The 19,666-nt window shown below is 41.8% G+C and overlaps 1 protein-coding gene across 1 annotated transcript in view; it reads left to right on the plus strand.

The window, feature by feature from the left end:
- Positions 1-19,666, plus strand: part of sgsm2 (small G protein signaling modulator 2) — an 80,061-nt gene that overhangs the window by 46,628 nt on the left and 13,767 nt on the right. Inside the window, exons 4-12 of the mRNA XM_026330336.1 lie at positions 6,313-6,480; positions 7,091-7,158; positions 9,061-9,209; positions 9,346-9,480; positions 15,162-15,286; positions 15,374-15,441; positions 15,862-16,025; positions 16,471-16,603; positions 16,876-17,013. Of these exons, the coding sequence (XP_026186121.1) occupies positions 6,313-6,480; positions 7,091-7,158; positions 9,061-9,209; positions 9,346-9,480; positions 15,162-15,286; positions 15,374-15,441; positions 15,862-16,025; positions 16,471-16,603; positions 16,876-17,013 (1,148 nt within the window). The remainder of the gene's footprint in view (positions 1-6,312; positions 6,481-7,090; positions 7,159-9,060; positions 9,210-9,345; positions 9,481-15,161; positions 15,287-15,373; positions 15,442-15,861; positions 16,026-16,470; positions 16,604-16,875; positions 17,014-19,666) is intronic.

The following is a 19,666-nucleotide window of genomic DNA, read 5'->3' on the forward strand; positions in this document are numbered from 1 at the left end:
ACCATTTAATTAATGGAAGTGCCTAACACACAGTAGGGGGTTGACAGAATGAAGTAAAAATGTAGCACACCAAACTGATTCCAGACAAGCTCTAATCTTAAAGCCAGATGAGTCCTGCAGAGAGGTTGCAGCCTTGAAGAACAAACCAACAGATGCAGGTCCCACTCTCTGATTCTTACCATCAGAAATGAGTAAGATATAATAAAGAAATCAAAAGGAGAACCTTTTTATTTTTTTAAGAAAATATATACATTGTCATTATTTATTTGTGCTATCCCACCACAAAGTGGAAAAAAGTTCAGTGTAGGAAATATTCATTCTTAAATGCCAATGGTACTTGAGAACTGCTGTAAAGTGTGATAGAACATTTAACATACTTCCTACATATTTCAGCAAAACACACGTTAGGTATTCTGAATCAGAGCATCACACATTTCATTTGCATTCCTTGCACACACAGTTTACATTTTTGATTGCTGTGTCCGACTGCAAATCAGCTGTTCCTTCCAGAGAGAATCCTGATCAGTACTGAAATTTTCAAGAACTCACAAACTACGACAGGAGTGCAGAGGGTTTACAACAGCAACAAGTATGACAATGGCGACAGCTTAAGTAACTGTAGTGAAAAAGGCTCTGTGAAAATTGTAGCACTATTTACATCTTTTACATCAACGACCATAAACACACTATTAATGTAACTACATACCCATACATTAACCTAAAATGCACAGTTGAGATTGATTCATGGAGCCTCTGCTGACTTAATGGAGTTACAAATTAAAAAGTGACTTCAGATGTTTTTGTATGCTAACATTAGTGTATGGCAACAAACAATGATCTTCAGGGCATTTTGAGGAGACATTGGAGAGGGGAGAGAAGATGCTGAGACTCAAAATAACAATGTTCTCAACATAACCACTCAGTTATTGGGGATGTCCTTTTGGCAGCCAACAGCTTTAACTTTATTCTCCGTCTTTCAAACTATGGTGTCAAATCCAAAATGTTTTCACACATTTGTGTGCAGCTCAGCACAATTGTACTTTTCCCAACATTTTCTCGCAACGAAAAATCTATTTTGAAATCAGATTTGTATGTGTGCGTGTGTGCGTGCATGGGTGGGTGGGTGTGTGCGCACAACACCACCCTCATAGTATAGTGTATTTCCACTTATTATATATCTTTCAATATGAAGAGATTTTGAAATCCTCAAATTTTGATTGAAAATTGAATTAAGACATTTTTAGTGGGCCTTATCATTATGTCCATGTAAAACACACAGTTGCAGATGCTCTCCATCACAAGCAGACACAATCTGTGGTCAGTTTAGTGTTTGCTAAAGCTGAGCATTCTGTGTACACACCATGATAAGTCTCAGGCCTTTGTGTGTGTGTGTGTGTGTGTGTGTGTGTGCGTGTGTGTGTGTGTGTGTGTGTACACACAGAGTATGATAGACTGCTTTGTCTGCAGGCACTTAGGTACTGGCCAAGCTGTTTGCAAGCCCATTAATTGTCCATTAGCCTGAATCACATGGCTACCATATATCTTGTCCAGGGCTGCACAAAGAGGTTTACAAATGGAAGAGACAACGCTTTAGGCTGTGAGAATGCACATACACTGTACACACAAAGACCATGTCTTTATAAATGATGCACAACCAATAAAACACACATAATGTGTAAGAAGTTATTATTGCAACAGTGCTGCATTATGTGATGTAAATCAGCAATGTTAAACCTGTTTGCATTCGCTGGGTACACAGCTCTCCATCTTTATCAGTGGGCATCTTGTTCATCTGTCACATCTCATTGGCCTTTATTTCCCCAGACAAACCACACACAGCATTAAAGATTATTACTGTGTATGGTTCTGGTTTGCACAAGTCACACCCCTCCACCAGAATGCATACATGCATTCATGCACACAAAAAATGCACACATACACACACTGCCATGTCCCCATCCTCCCCCGTCTCCCTGTCATTCTACCTTAGGGCTCCATCTCTCATTTACCCTAGTTGCCATGGCAATGTGGTTTGCACCACTGGCAGCAAAGACGGCAGAGAGCATGATGGGAGAGAGAAAGAGAGAATGTGAGCAGACATCAACAGTGGAATAAAGAGTTACTCTCATGAAGTAAATGGTACAGCAGATTAGGACTGGACATGTGCATTTGTGTCAGCAACATAGCACCCCTGTTCCTCTCTTTCATCCCTAAACACAGGGCAAAGAGCAAGACTAGTGTGTCATCTCCATTCATGTTCTTCAGTTGAAGCAGCAGACCTGCTGTGGTGACTCTCATACGAATTAAAAGATCATTTCTCTTTATTGCAATTGGGGGCCTATTTTTTATAGTTTTGATCCTTAGGTCTGTATAATGCAATCATAGCATGTTAGTTAACAAGTCTTTCTGTGTGTTTTGCATATGTTTTGCTCATTGTTCAAGTAAAAAACTATATTCTGTGATTTTGTTTATAGTACTTAAATACACACACACTGCCTTTTCTTGAATGTAGTGTACATCTGCCATTGTATCTGTTAAAACCTTTGAAAATGAGAGTGGATACTCCATCTGTACTGATGGAACAAATCCTTAAGCCAACAAATGTAAATCACATCATTCAAAACCAAAGGTCTAATAAATCACCCTGACATATTCTTTTTATATTTATTAATCAGCTAAAAAAGCAGTTTCATTGTAATCAATTCTGGTACCTACATGGTGACATTTGTTGACATTTTAAATTTGTGAAAAACAATGAATGAGGGAATTTACACATGTTATCAAACCTTCCAGTATGGCCTATCAGAACAAAAACAAATATACAAATATAAATATACAAATAAATACAAATATAAAATGGATTAAGCGTGTAGAGTGAAAAGCAGCTATAATGTTCCTCTTGGTTAGGAACTTTTTTTTTTTTTTAGAGACGATTTTGTTAAGCTTCGGAACAAGAGTTACTTAATTAGGTTGAGAAAAAGATTGTGGCTTGAGTAAAAATGGGTTTAAACAAAATGTTTCACCCTGGAAATGGACACACTGGAATTAAACACAGTATTAATTACATGCTTTTGGTCTGGAGAAACATTTTCATAGTTCGTAGAACTTTTGGAGGAAGTTTGAATGTTTGTTTGAACGTACACGTTACAGAAGAATTATGGTTCTTAGAACGTCATGTTGAGGAATGTTTTTAGCACCTATTTCAGGGCAGGTTTTCCAGTTGGTCAGTCTGTATCTGGAAGTCCCTCAGGATCATAGGTTGGTCAGTCTCAACCACCTTCAGGGTGTTTCCCACTTTGCTCTTGGGCCTTCCAGCCCATAATTGGCATAAATGTTACTGTTTCCTATGCTGGTCACTTGGTTGTGGTGTTCCATGTATGCCCTGCCTGCTAGCATCTTACATCCTGCTGTTATGTGCTGGATTATCTCAGCCTGGGTCTTGCCTGGTGTGGAAGACCTCATCCTTTATTGATCTTGTACTGCCTGTTCCTGTGTTGCCATGATTAGTGGCTCTGTGCTGTCCTTCAGTTCCTCAGTGCATCGTGAGGAGTTTCCCTGTCTTGATGTCAGTGGCCTCCACCTGACCCAGTGCCCTTTTCATTGTTTCCATTTGCTTGGGGAATTCCAAGGTACTTGTGTCCTCAACATCTATGTTGCCTTCTGATAGTACAAGTTCTGACTACCTTCCCTCTTCTTTTTACTATCCGACCAGACTTAGCCAATCTGGAAGACATTCCAGTATCGTTGCTGTAGATCCTAGAGGTATGGATCAGTGAGTCAGTGTCATTCCTGGCGTACAACTTGATGTCATCCATATAGAGGAGGTGGCTGGTGGCTTCTTACCACCAACACGTCTTCATTCAGTAGTTGGTATCAGTAACCACTTTTGGTAATGATCTCCATCCACATTCCCAGTTCTTGATGAAGGTTCTTAGAGTCCTGTTGATGTTGTACAGTTTCAAACTCCTGTGACTCCTGTGAAACCTGTGACTCAATGTGTGCAGCATTGAGTCACAGGCTTCCTTGTAGTCAATCCAGGTGTTGTGCAGGTTAGTCTGTCTAGTCTTGCAGTCTTGGCTAACTGCTTAGCTCCTCTGGTGTTCCTTCAGGATTTGGACTGTTCGAACTTCGTTTACTTTTCACTAGCAGCTAGGCATTCATGACATGAGGTTTGCTTCACTGGCCAGTAGGTGTGGATCATATCGGGCCTGTTGCTGTCCAGTTCTTTATGTTTGAGACTCTTTCTCTGATGTCAGCTTTAACAAACAACTTGTTTTCTAAGAGTCGCTGGAGCACGTCTGGCGTGACAGATATGATCATCTTTATTCTGGGAAAAAACAAGTATGTCATCCAGATAAAGACAAAATGGTTAATATAATCCCAGGAATAATCCTGCAGCACATTGTTGATTAAAACTTGAAATATTGCAGGAGCGTTGGTGAGGCTGAAAGCTATGACAAGATATGTCACTTTGGGGAAGCTGCTGGAGTTCTTCTGTAGATTCAGGCTATCCCATTGTCTTCTGTCTCATCATGTGACATGACTCCACACTGCTGAGATCATGGCTCTTTGGGGGTCGGACCATCTGCTGCAGGATTCCTAATAATGTCATTCTTATAACTTGTCATCAGTGTTGAAAAGACGGTATAAAGATGTTATACATAGTACAAGAAATAAAGCAACGTGTCCAACTCAAACTTGAACAAAAGTTCTTTATTAAGTATGTCATGTCAAAAGAACACTGCGATACATTGCATGTTTAATTTAGAAAAGGAATTGACTCCTCATTTTTGAATTCTGTCTTATTGTTAACATCATACTCCTTCCAGGCTTCTGGAGTGCTGTCACTACAAACACACACACACACACACACACACACACACAAACTTATTTAAAATGGTAGGGGACTGCCAAAATCGTGACTTCACCAACACACACACTGGAGGGATTTCTAACATCGTGACTGGCAGCCAAGCCCCCCTCAGAATAGACACACAAGGACCCACTCATTAGCTTGTTGAAGTGGGTGTGTGTGAGTGGTTTTGTCTAATTGCTGTAGAAGTGCCAGAGATCAAACTCTGTCTGGGATGAAAGTGCTCCTATCTTAGCCTGACATCATACATCTGCCTCCATATTCACTGAGCTGATTTCTCGGTAAAATCGTTTCTTGGACCTAACATGGAACATATTTATTAAAACCCAACAAGTAATTAGCTATTACAAATGCTGATGGGTTGTAATGAGGACAGCATGGTAGAGAACTGTCACCTCACAGCGTGAAGGTTCTGGGTTTGAACCTGCAACTGAGCAGGCCAGTTTCACGTCAGTGCTGTATTTTGGATGCTCTACCCATGGCTGTGTGGATTCTCTCTAGGTACTTCCAGTGTTTGTTTGTCTGCCCTACAATAGGCTGTCTGTCTCTCCAGCATGTACCTCACCTATCAACTATGTCAGCTGGGTTAGGCTCCAGTGCCCCTACTGGACAATAAGAGGTATAGATGGATTGATAGTCTTGAAATGAACAACTATGTAGTGGTGTAACGTGGTAAATGCTGCCTCCACATGGTCAAAGACACATTTTGTTTTTGTTTATTTTCCTTTTACATATTTTGCCTAATTTACATAACCTGACAATGTCAGAAAAATGACAGTTCTGTCATTGTGCATTTTGCGAATCCAACTACTGTAAACTATTATTAATACTAAATACATGTATTATTAATACTAAATACATGTACTATTAATTCCTGTCTGTGTTTTTTATGTTACATCATAAGTCATAGGTGTTCATCTTGCAGGGCATTATTAGCCAATACATTGTACAAATAAAATATATCTAAATATATTTGATAAATTTAAATCAAAATCAAAAAGTGGCATTTTCTAAAGTTTACAATATTACAATTTTACTGATTTCCGATTTGCTATAAGTTGAACCTCAAAAAATTACAGGTCCTAGGTGAATTCTCTCATTTCTGTTATAATATGTGGATATTGTATAATGTCAACTGACAAGAAATTGCAATACAAGAACTCAAATGTTTAAGGTAGTTTATACACAAAGTTGCCACTACATGGTTTGTCCAACCATAGGTATCCCTCTGAGCCTTTGGCTTTTGGTGTCTACTAAGCCACATGGCAAGTCGCAAAATTAGAACAGAATCTGGGTTAGAGTCATTTGAAAAATTTGCGCACATAAAAATTTTTATCTGTGCCAGATTCAAAAATACTATGTCCTCCATGCTGTAGATACAAACACTCGCCAGTAGTAATAATTATTAATGGTCTTGATCTATGCTTTGTGCCCTGTAGGAGAACTCAGAGTGTGGGACACGAACCCCTGAGGAGACAGGGCTCCTCCACCACCAGCCGGCCCCCTCAGCCCCTCTCTGCCCAGGCCATTAAACACATCTGGGTCCGTACAGCTCTCTTTGAAAAAGTTCTGGACAAGATAGTGCAGTACATCGTGGACAACGCCAGGTGATTTGCTTGATTCTTTGCTCCCCAGATCTGAACTTTCAGCACTCTAATGCAGGCTTTGTTATGGCTGAATGATGAACAGTCCCCTGAATTCCCTATTTATGTGTGCCTTTCCTCCTTTCCTTTCCAGAGTATATCATATATACTCATTCTCAACCAAGCACCAATCTCTGACCCTCAACCTGTAACACAAAGCAGTTTTAGCTTTGTCTGTCTCTCGTTGGGTTACCTGGCTTCACTAAGCCTAAAATCAATAAAGCTCCTCATAAATGAAAGACAGCTCCACCTACACTCTGAGCCACATGTTGAAACACCACGCAACTGCCCAGGAAACATTTAATAGCCAAGTGTCCAAAATACTTTGGGACCCCTGGACATTGGGCGCTGTGTGTCAAAGGGCTATATCTTTCTATCTTACTTGACACAGACTTTTTACATACAGTATTCCTTTTTTATATCATATTGAATGTGCTAAAGCATAGAGCCTGATGATACACAGGGTTGATTTTAACCTGCCACTTACAGCTCAGGAGGACTTTTCGTTTGGAAATGATCACATTTAATAATGTTTTCCTCCAATTCACATTTCTCTGTGTGTGCATCACTGCAGTAAATACTATGAGAGGGAAGCTCTGATGCATGACTCAGTCTTCGGGCCCATCTTGGCAGCCTTACTCGGTAAGTATATTACACTGTGCTTGAAGTGGCAAAATTTCCTAAAATTACCAGAGGCCACTAACAAAAGGTGCAAAATACAGAATCCTGAACAAATGGCCATACAGTCATATAAAATTGACTACAAATTACAGTAGTTCAATAAAGCAACTTTCAGAAGTATCTGTTACCTCCACTGACAGTGTGGCAGCAGGTGGTGAAAGCAGACAGCATAATGGGACAGAGAACCCAGACACAAAGTTTAATAATTCAAGAAACAGGGCCACACAGGCAGTCAGGCAGGATCAGGAAACAAACTGTTTAGTAGAGTTACCCAAAGAGGGGTTGAACAGTTGGACAGCTGAGGGAAAATTAACACTATAAACAGTAGACAGTGTGACTAGAAAGGAAGCATGGTGCAGCTGATAAGAAGCTAGTGAGAATGGATGAATGTATCATCAACAGGTTGAAATGCATCACATTATAATTCTTGATGTGTTTTAAAATAGTGGCATTTATTTTCCCACCGAATTCTGAATACTATGCTACTCAAGTCTGATATATCATCTTCCTTTATACCGTTAAGCTCCATTGAATTCAGAAAAATCACTGTCGCTGTTCACAGTATTATGAATACACAATTGTTTTGACTGAGTCCCGCACACACTCAACTACAGTGACCATGTGTTTTAGGAAATTTCAGTCTTCTTTAAAAATGAAACTGTATATTTGTGATGTGTTCATATCTTTATGTTATCAACCAACCAAATCAGTGTCTCAGAAAAGGTGGGAAAATATTGTAATATTATTTTGGTCTTTAAATTTAATTACAGTAGTTGCCAATTAGAAAAATAGAAACAACCTCAGGGGTGTATTCCAGAGACGAGGTTTAACAAGCTCTGAATTTAACCCTGAACTCCGAGATGATTAACCTCTGGAAGGAAAACTGAGTTTTTGGTTCCAGAACAGCTGAGCAGAGTTAGTTCAACAAACTCTCAGTTGATTAACTCTGAGTTAACCACGTGCACAAGGACTATAAAAAAACATCATCAATGGAGCTCATTCACCATGGCAATGGAGAAAGCATTCCTCACCCAAGTTGAATCACAAATTCTTATGCGCATTTATGCAAAATATGAGCACATTTCTCAAAAGAAAAGCTACACAGCTGCAGTGACAAAGGAGAAGGAACTGGCGTGGGAGAAAACTGTTACTTGAGTCAATGCATAACTTTGAAAAACACTGTTCCATTATGCATAGTCCTTTCATTTAACACTTAGCACACTTTGTTTCTTTTAACAGTAGGCTACAGATGAAAAAGTGGTAGGATGTGTGGGATTTTGTATTCATCAATCTAATGGGTCAAAAGTGCAGCTGGCAGGAGCTCAAAAAGACATATAACACCAAACAAACATGCATGACATACTGTATAGGCTCATCATTATAACCTTATTTGGCTTAAGTACATTTGACACATTGAAGAAATTAAACATTATTCATTGGTTATATTTGAACATGCAGTGGCTGTCATATTACACAATGCAGTTTCAACACATAAGCCTGTGTTTCACCTGCGGATCATCAATCCCCCTAAATATTATTTCAGCTTCAATGTAATTTCAACTTTATTCTCGACAATAAAATAAAAAATGAATTCCTTGTGGCTCTAATAGTCTTATCTTTAGATTTCACAGGAGATGATGTGATTAATAAAATGACAGTTGTTCTAACAAGCCTGTCCACACAGTGTAAGTGTAATAAAGGACTATACAGCCTATAGATTATATTTAGAACTGAGCACAAATCCACACTGTACATGTAAGGAGAGATCACTGTCCCTACACTGGGTGATTGATCATAAGAGCAATCACGACAGTAAATATAAATTAAAATCTAGCGAATAGTAAGCGTGTGCTGTGTTTTCAGTGGGGCCTTGTGCTCTGGAGTACACTAAGCTGAAGACATCGGATCACTTTTGGACTGACCCCTCAGCCAATGAACTTGTTCAGCGCCACCGTATCCATGGGGCCCACCGGGGTCAGGACACTGCAGCTGGCCGCCGGCCTGCTCTGGGGGTAAGTGTGGAGGCCTGTTGCTTCAATCTTCAGAAGGCCCTGCTGTTTGGTGGTGGATAGGAATGATCACTAAAGATGTGTGAGTAGTTGTAAAACTTGTTAGTTGTATGAATTTGCTATATTTTTTTGTTTCTAGATCCGCAAGAGGCAGTCCAGTGGCAGCATGTCAGAGGACAAGTTTGCTGCATCAGCGAGGGAGTATGTGGAGTCTCTTCATCAAAACTCCAGAACGCATCTTCTCTATGGCAAAAACAACGTCCTTGTACAACCGGTACAATAACACACTCTGTAATCATAAAACAGCTATGTCCCAGAGGTCTAACATGAACGAACACTCAAAGCTAAACAACTCTTACTGCGGTTTGTGGCAGGTTCAGCAAATGAGACAGCTGATGATAAAAAGTTTTCACAAGAATTACTGTTTTCACTATATTTTATGAAGTTTCAGAGGTGGTTTGTTTGAATATAATACAAAAATAGAATGGGCATTTACTTCATGTGCTACATGCCATAAAATTTGTAAAATGGTGTAATATTCAATCCCACTCCTGACAGAGATTCCTGATGCATGGCATGCTCTGCACTTGGCAGCTGTCTTCAATGGTCTTAATGAACTCAGTTCTTTCCATCTCTTATATAGTTTTTATGAACCAAAGCCATTAAGAATGATATCTAGTGTCCCATGGAACCTGGGTGATCTACAGTGGGTACGGAAAGTATTCAGACCCCTTTAAAATTTTCACTCTTTGTGTCATTGCAGCCATTTGCCAAAATCAAAAAAGTTCATTTTATTTCTCATTAATGTACACTCAGCACCCCATCTTGACAGAAAAAAACAGAAATGTAGAAATTTTTGCAAATTTATTAAAAAAGAAAAACTGAAATATCACATGGTCACAAGTATTCAGACCCTGTGCTCAGTATTGAGTAGAAGCACCCTTTTGAGCTAGTACAGCCATGAGTCTTCTTGGGAATGATGCAACAAGTGTTTCACACCTGGATTTGGGGATCCTCTGCCATTCTTCCTTGCAGATCCTCTCCAGTTCTGTCAGGTTGGATGGTGAACGTTGGTGGACAGCCATTTTCAGGTCTCTCCAGAGATGCTCAATTGGGTTTAGGTCAGGGCTCTGGCTGGGCCAGTCAAGAACGGTCACAGAGTTGTTCCGAAGCCACTCCTTTGTTATTTTAGCTGTGTGCTTAGGGTCATTGTCCTGTTGAAAGATGAACCTTCGGCCCAGTCTGAGGTCCTGAGCACTCGAAGAGGTTTTCTTCCAGGATATCTCTGTACTTGGCCGCATTCATCTTTCCTTCAATTGCAACCAGTCGTCCTGTCCCTGCAGCTGAAAAACACCCCCACAACATGATGCTCCCACCACCATGTTTCAATGTAGGGATTGTACTGGGCAGGTGATGAGCAGTGCCTGGTTTTCTCCACACATACCGCTTAGAATTAATGCCAAAAAGTTCAATCTTGGTCTCATCAGACCAGAGAATCTTATTTCTCATAGTCTGGGAGTCCTTCATGTGTTTTTTGGCAAACTCTATGCAGGCTTTCATGTGTCTTGCACTGAGGAGAGGCTTCCGTCGGGCCACTCTGCCATAAAGCCCCGACTGGTGGAGGGCTGTAGTGATAGTTGACTTTGTGGAACTTTCTCCCATCTCCCTACTGCATCTCTGGAGCTCAGCCACAGTGATCTTTGGGTTCTTCTTTACCTCTCTCACCAAGGCTCTTCTCCCACGATTGCTCAGTTTGGCTGGACGGCCAGGTCTAGGAAGAGTTCTGGTCGTCCCAAACTTTTTCCATTTGAGGATTATGGAGGCCACTGTGCTCTTAGGAACCTTGAATGCTGCAGAAATTATATTGTAACCTTGGCCAGATCTGTGCCTTGCCACAATTCTGTCTCTGAGCTCCTTGGGCAGTTCCTTTGACCTCATGATTCTCATTTGCTCTGACATGCACTGTGAGCTGTAAGGTCTTATATATACAGGTGTGTGCCTTTCCTAATCAAGTCCAATCAGTTTAATTAAACACAGCTGGACTCCAATGAAGGAGCAGAACCATCTCAAGGAGGATCAGAAGAAATGGACAGCATGTGAGTTAAATATGAGTGTTACTGCAAAGGGTCTGAATACTTATGACCATGTGATATTTCAGTTTTTCTTTTTTAATAAATTTGCAAAAATTTCTACATTTCTGTTTTTTTCTGTCAAGATGGGGTGCTGAGGGTACATTAATGAGAAATAAAATGAACTTTTTTGATTTTGGCAAACGGCTGCAATGACACAAAGAGTGAAAAATTTAAAGGGGTCTGAATACTTTCCGTACCCACTGTATAAACTTATGAAATGTTCTGTGAATTGTCCAACAGAAACACTTGTGTGTTGCACTTGATCACTAAGAGTTGCCAGAGCATAAGCTTGCCATTGAACTGAATTCCTTTAGACATGATATCAGTGTTGCATTGTGTTTCTAACACCTGGCTCTCCAGCTTATATGTGAATCTTGCCCTAAACTTATTTACTGGAAATGTCATCCGGATGTAGCAGGTCTTAAATTTGGGGCACCAGATCCTTTGATGGCGGATCAACCAGTCAATTAATAAGTAATACAGGTAATCAGTCTACAATCTGAATGGGAGTTCCCCAATTCAGTGACTTCAGTGACTGATTTACTGTGTGAAATAACATTAATGATGCCAGTCACAAAAAAAGATAAATGGTGCAGGGACTCTAAATTCAGTTTCTGTTTGCAGTAGTTGAAAATTTACATTTTGTGTTAGAGTCTGAGGCCTAAACACAGTTTTGGAGGACGCTGTAAGTAGTTAACTATGGAGAACAACTGAGATTACTGTGAGATTACCAGCACAGCCACAGGTTATTTTCTTGTCCTCGGGCTTACTGAGGCTCCGTTCGTTCCATTCTGGGCTGGTCAGACTGCAGTCTACCGGCGAGTTTCCAGGAGAGACGTAGTCCTCGGCTGCAGGCCTGGAGTCCGTTTCGTCGCCTTTCCTCGCTCTCTGTTTGGCCACTGCAATGTCGTCCCATGGAGTTTGGTTGAGGTGAGCTGTTTGTTGCACCCCTGCCACATGTAGGGAGGATGTCTTTGGGTCTCTCCTCTGAGTGGGCAGTAAAAGCAGTCTCTACTTCATCTTCTCCTCAGAGAGAGAGGGGGTCTTGAGGAGTCTGCAGATCTCTGGAAGTCTGCAAAGCTCTCTCTGAATCTGTCTGGAACTCTGTACAGCACTCTGTTCAGTGTTCCCTTCAGCATTCGGTTCTGGAATTCTGTTCAGCCATTCTGTTCTCTTCAAGGTCTGTTTTTTTATCAAATGGAGTCTTGACAGCTGTACCACTTCCTGTTGTTTACCTTGGTAGGTCACTAAACGTTTTAGGGCAATAAATTGCCTGAAAGGAGACAAGTCGTGCAATGTGAACATAATTCTGCTGCCTTGCCCTGGTTTCTGACAAATTACCTGGATGTTTTGCACATACAACAATTTCTGTGTTCTTGGGCCTACAGTAGTGTTGAGATGGCGGACTTCCTGTTGCCTCCCCCGTGCTCATGGAAGATCTAAAATATAGTATAATATAGGGCTGGGCGATATGGGCATAAAAAAAATCCCAGGTTTCCCTGTGCTCTTCTGGACAGAGATCTCAGATGTTGTGCCTGGGATCTGAAAGAGCCACTCTCCCAGTTTCGTGGTCACAGCTCCGAGTGTTCCTTATGTGTGATGTTACTATCACTTGGGATTTCTATATCTATCACTACAGCCTTGTTCTCCTGTTTGTCAACCACTACTATGTCTGGTCAGTTAACAATCACCAGTTTGTCAGTGTGTATTTGGAAGTCCCACAGGCTAACCAGCTCCAGGAGCATTTCCCATATTGATCTTGGGACTTCCAGCCCATAATTGGCACAAATGTTACTGTTTACTATGCTGGCCACTTGGTTGTGGTGTTCCATGTATGCCCTGCCTACTAGCATCTTGCATCCTGCTGTTATTTGCTGGATTGTCTCAGAGGTCTCTCTGCACAGCCTGCATGTGGGTCCTGCCTGTTGGGGTAGACCCCAGCCTCTATTGATCTTGTAATTAGAGCTTGTTCCTGTTCCATGATTGGTGCCTCTGTACTGTCTTTCAGTCCTGCTTTGTCCACCCACTGGTAGGATTTTTTCGATATCAGTGGTTTATCCTTCTATAATGGTTCTTGCTTTTCTTTTTCCATCTCCTGGGGTTTCTCCTGCCTGAGGTATTCACTAAGCATATCATCACTTGGGACCATCTTCCTGATGTACTCATAGATCTTAGATGTTTCATCTTTGATAATGCTTCTGAACCTCACTAGTCCTCAACCTCCTTCCTTGCACTTAGTGTAGAGTCTCAGGATACTGAATATGGGGTAAAACCCTCTGTGCACTGTGAAGAGCTTCCTTGTTTTGATGTCCTCCTTTGGCCAGGTAATTATAACAGCAGGGTATCTGATGACCAGCAGAGTGTAGGTGTTAATAGTTTGGACCTTGTTCTTCCCATTCAGCTTCACAGGACTTGTCTTAGTCAAAGTCTGTGCTGGCAATGCAACAGAGGAAATTCAGAAAGATTTAGATAGCCCAAAACAAAAATTTTCACTAGAATGTCATGTAGAAGTGATCGTGCTATAGCAACCATCAGCCGGTTTATGTTACTTCAATGTTCCTACTATAAATGCAAACAAAAAAAGGCCCCTATGGTCTGTAGTTCTCGGGTCTGTTCCTTAAACCCCGGTCCCAGGCGTGGACTGAAAACTGTATTTGGGCTGTATTTCCAGATGTATTACCAAAGATCGCCGGACAAATTTGAATAAAGTCCGACAAACTATATATCATATGAAAGCAGAGAGTCACGATTCAAATGGTATAAAGCAATTTAGGATTTAATTATCACAGTGACCACAGTTTCCTAATATTTAACAAGAGTACAAACGCTTCTTACCTTTGTTTTACGGTGGATTTCACCATTTTTTCACTACAAACAGATGGTAGTTCTACATTCATCAGGCTTCTGTGAATCACATGAGCTCTCAATCAAACTTGTTTGTTACGTTTTACAGCGTAAGTCAATACGAAAACCAATGGGAGTCACGACTCAGAGCAAAACCCAGTTGGGGAGAGAACAAATTCTAATGATAAAAAAGGTCACTATGGTCTGTAGTTCTTGGGTCTGTTCGTTAATGGGGTGGCTCTTAGCCAAGCCAAGCTAACTTAATTTATGAAGCACTTTAAAGAACAGCAATTGCTGACTGAAGTGATTAACATTAGAATAATTAAAAATAAGAATAAAAATGAAAAAGTACATGAAACAATAAAAGCAATAAAACAATAAAGTACAATAAAATAAAATCAACATCTCACAATGGGTTAAAAGCCAAAGTAAAAAGGTGGGTTTTAAGCCAAGATTTAAAAATGGACAGTGAAGAGGCCTGTCTAATCTGCAAAGGCAGAAAATTCCACAGTGTCAGGCCCACAACAGCAAATGCCATATTCCCCGTGAGCGTCTGCTGTGTCCCCTCACATCCAGGAGCAGCTGGTCAGCTGACCTGAGCGAATGGGAGGGAAAGTAGGCCTGCAGGAGCTCAGTGAGGTAGGGCTGGGCAAGACGATTTAGAGATTTAAAAACTAAGGAGATGATTTTAAAATGAACTCTAAAATGGACAGGCAGCCAGTGCAATGAGGCTAAAACAGGAGTCATGTGCTCTCTCTTCCATGTTCCGGTTAAAAGATAGCTCTCAGAACCCTTTGGTCCGAAAGCACCTTATTTTTTATGATTACAAACCAAGTTTTCAGGGGATTCAGTTGTTAATTTCATATCAGTTGTTTGGATAAAAAGTTTAAACAAAAATGTATCCTCAATTTATTTGCCACTGTCAAACCTCAAGTCTCACGTTGTGTCCTTACTTTTTTTCTTTCATCTCCTATTATAGAAGAAGGATATGGAGGTGTTACGAGGTTACCTGTCACTTCACCAGGCTGGGGATAACCTGACCCTGAAGTGGACACCCAACCAGCTCATCAATGGCACGCTGGGAGACTGTGACCTGGAAAAAAGGTAGTTAAAACATCCCTGCTGTATATTTCTGAAGTTTAAATTTCCACCTTGCCTTATAATCCAGAACATATTTACATCTCTTTTTAGTATCTACTGGGACTATGCACTGACTGTTCCTCTGCGTCAGATAGTCTGTATCCACTGTCACCAACGCCGTAAGTATACAGCCGGTGCTAACCCAAATCACCCCCCACTCACACTGACTTGTTGCACTGCATCATACACCTCCCATTAAGTATTCTGTCATAAAGGTGCTTTGTTTCATACACTGGTGTCACATGATGATGTTGATTGCTTGTCTGGATAAAGTGTAAAGTTGCTGGGAAGTGCAGGTCTTCTATTTTATGTTAGTGGCTTTCATGTATCTTGTGTGGCCAATTCTTTACTGCTTGTCTCTATCCTCATTTTGCTTGTGTTCATTTGTGTATGTGCCTGTACTCTTAATTTTATACTACTTAATTCACAATTATGAAGCTATAGCTTATAATAAAAATAAAAAATGTATTTAACAGTTCAGCCTGTTCCATTGTTCTTTTCCTTCTCAAACCTCCATCCTGTTTTTCGCCATTGTCCAGCTGACTGTGGTGGTACACTGGTTCTGGTCAGTCAGGATGGAATTCAGCGGCCGCCCCTCCACTTCCCCCCTGGTGGTCACCTCCTGGCCTTCCTCTCCTGCCTGGAAACAGGCCTCTTGCCACGGGGTCAGCTGGAGCCCCCCCTGTGGTCCCAGAAAGGCAAGGTGTGTCACTCTTTTGAGGCTGTACTATAGCTTTCAATTCAATTCAGCTCAGTTCAGTTGAATCAGATTCCATTCAATTCAGTTCAATTCAATTCAATTCAATTTCATTTGTATAGCGCCAAATAACAATACAATCATCTCAAGGCACTTTATAAAAAATCTAGCAAATCGCTTACGAGCAAACAGTTGGCAACAGTGGAGAACTCTCTTTAACAGAAACCGCCATCTAAACAAACGATATGTATATTTATATGAATGTGTTTAATGTCAATATTGGGATAATAGCACAATCAGAAAGTGACAAAAAGATACATACCAAATTATCCAGTAAGTGTTCAGAATTCTAGAAGACTTCAATATTTTTTTCTGCCTACATAAGGTAAATCAAACATCTGAAATAATTGTTGTACAAATTATATATTACACATTTGTTTATATCCTGCAGGGAAAAGTGTTCCCTAAACTGAGGAAGAGGAGCAGTAATGCCAGGCTAATTGACCAGGACAGGAACGGTGAAGAGCAGACAGCTGCTGACTACGTGTTTCGTATTGTCTACCCAGGATACCGCTATGACGCCAGTAAGTAACACTTTTACATTGTCATGCACACTGGTAAGTAAATATTCCCACTGCACTAGTGGCTACACATGACAAAAAATTGCACACCTGAAAAAAATTCTTGTGTTGATAAAGCTCATCTCTGTGATTGCTTTTGAATAAAATGTATGTCTGTCTTCCCATCATGTATCTACAAAGTACCAGTGTAGCGTGCTATTTATTCCACAGTGGGTATGAAGGCCTGTAGGATGGCACTGTTCTAACTATGTTCTCTGTTGTCCCACTGGTGCAAGCAGTCACTATAAACTACCACCACACCACGGGTAGCCGCGCTCCATCGCTGGATGATGATGAGGAAGAAGAAGATAGGCTCCATGCTATGATCTCAATGATCTGCTCGCGGAACCTCACAGACCCTAATGTCATGAAAGGTTTTTATCACCTTAACACAACCACCCCACCTATCCCTTACTCCTGAAACTTCACCGCAGCTTCAGATGTCCCTCCCTGTCTCTCACCATATCACACTCTACCAGGACTTCCCCCCACCCTTTATCCCAACCCTACCTCCACCAGCTTTGTACGCCTGTGTGTGTGTGCTGCCCGAGGCCAAGCCTGACAGTGTGGAGTAGGCTGGGGTTGTTAACAGGGACATGGGGATGTCCAGGGTGATCAACTCAAATCTCAAATGCAAAGTTGCTTTAAGATCTGTTTTAATGGCATAATTCTACACTTCATATACTATCCATCAATCCATTATCTATACCTGCTTATTCCAAATCAGGGTCACAGGGAGCCTATCCCAGCTCTCTTTGGGTGAAAGGCAGGGGTACACCCTGGACAGGTACTAAAATTAAGAAATGCCATAAAATAAAAATCTGAGAAGATAGTATAACAATATCACTATCAAGACATTTGACAGCCTCTGGCTGACTCTGACATTGTATTACCAGGTTAAATTTAGATTAAAAATCACTTATGCTGTTTTATTTCATTCAGGGAACCTGCAGCCTTGGAACTTCTGCCTCAGATCAGGATCACTGCACAAAATTCTCCAGAGCTGTGGGCTCATACCACTGCCATATAACATGCTGCACCCACATACTTCCCCTCTTTTCATCCTCCTGGTTGTGTGAGCATTATACCTCTAGATTGCCTCATACAAGCTTTTCTCCAGTGTTACATCGGTGTGGTATGAGCTGCTGTCAGCCTAGTGTTTTTTGTCGCCGTGCATTACAGTTCCACCAGCGTTGGATTTGGGCATTATCTCACGGGGAGCTGTGTTTGCCAGCTGTTCTGTAGCAGTTCGAATTGGCAGCTGGTTTTTGTGTCAAAGTGGCTGTCAGAGTGGCTGGCGTAGCTCAAAGAGATGTGCTGCATGTGCTAGCTGGTTATTGTTGCCTGCCTTTCTCTCTCTTCTCTGATCTTAGATGAGTTCTGTTGACTGCGTAAAAGCATCGCCAGAGAATACTGTTGGCCGTGTTCCTGATGATGACATGCTGCTGGCCCAAGATGTCATTCTTCCTACAGCTGGTGCCCTAACCGCTGGCCAGAGATGTTCCCTGAAGCAGAGCGAACAGAGCGGGTGGGAGGTGTCATATGATCCACAGGTGGATCTCCTGCAGAAACAACTGGATTGCATGCATAAGACCATTGGATATACTGCAGTAAAACAGTAGAAGATTTTTTTTTAAGCTGTGCCCCATTAGGTGAGACTTTTCACATTGATACTGTGCCACTTGTGGCATTAGATAATTTGCACCTTGCCTCCAGCATGGGTGAAGGCTCCTGCAGCCAAATTAGAGGGAGATGAGCTCAAAGGGGCTGAGGTATTGAGATGTTTCTTGAACAGGCTTGGCATTGGATATGGGTCACCAGTGGCAATAGAGGCTAGCTATTTTTGTCAAACGCCTACAGAGCTCTTGGAATAAGCCCAAGGAGGCACCTGCCCCCTAATCAATATCCTGTAGTTGGCAGAGGAGCATGGGCTTAGGGTGGGGGCAAAGGTGGGTCCCACCTGCTCTGTAGCACTCTGCAGTGTCTCCCAGTGAGGCCAGATATGTTGTTCCAGGCCAAATATGGCACCCACACCCAGTTGTTCTGGGCCTTCATGCATAGTCATTGCATGCTATGGGGCTAGGAGAAGAGGTGTTAAACCTGCAGGACTCCCAAGGTGCTTCTACCAGGATTCTATATTGCACCAAGTAGAGTGTGTCCCAGGGCTGGTGCCATGCCGGTGGGGATGACCTTGTCACCCTCACCATTGCAGTGATACTTCAGCATCTGCAGTTGTTGAGCCACAGGGAGTCCTTTGTCCACACTCAGTCTGTGGCTTCTGTCTTTGAAAACAATGTTTCTTCTGCCTGTTTCCAGGGTAGGAGAGCTTCAGGCTCTGTCTGTGGACCCAGCTTGTCTTCGGTTTGACAATGATGACAGGTTGTTTCACCTCCACCTGACCCTGGCTTTTCAGCCCAAGGTGTCTCTATTCTGGGCTGCACTCTCTAATGAGGCCCTCAGGCTTCACAGTTTGTGCCCTGAGACCCTACGTGGACCGTGCCACCTCTCTCCACACCACAGAGAGGCTTTTTGTGTCCTACTAAGTGGCCACCTTCAGTGGGATGGTGTCCACTGAATAGTGGGTAAAATTCCACTGGCTTATGAGCAGGCAGGTGTGGCTCCACCACAAGGCTTAGTGGCACACTCCACCAAGGCCATGTCACCCTAATGGGACCTGTTTCACGGGACTTCTTTGGAGGAGGCATGAGCAGCGGCCTGCTCATCTTCCCTAACCTTTGCAAGATTCTGCTGCTTGAATAGCCTCGTTCTCAGCTGTTGCATCTTTAGTGCTGGGAGCAGTACTGGATGTGGGACCATAATTTTGTTTTTGGCTGGATTGCCTTCTTGATTGGGACTATGGTTTTTGTTACAGACAGCCTGATGCCTGCCCCTAGTATGGTTGATCTCCAACAGCATACCTGGTTCTCTGTTTTTCATACTGTGCTATCCAACCTCACTCCCCAATACTGCTGTTCCATAGTTGCAGGTTCACTGAATATGGTTTGTGGATTACATTATGTTGCTGAG

This window comes from Mastacembelus armatus, chromosome 13 (assembly GCF_900324485.2).
Source record: "Mastacembelus armatus chromosome 13, fMasArm1.2, whole genome shotgun sequence".
Taxonomy (NCBI): Eukaryota; Metazoa; Chordata; class Actinopteri; order Synbranchiformes; family Mastacembelidae; genus Mastacembelus; species Mastacembelus armatus.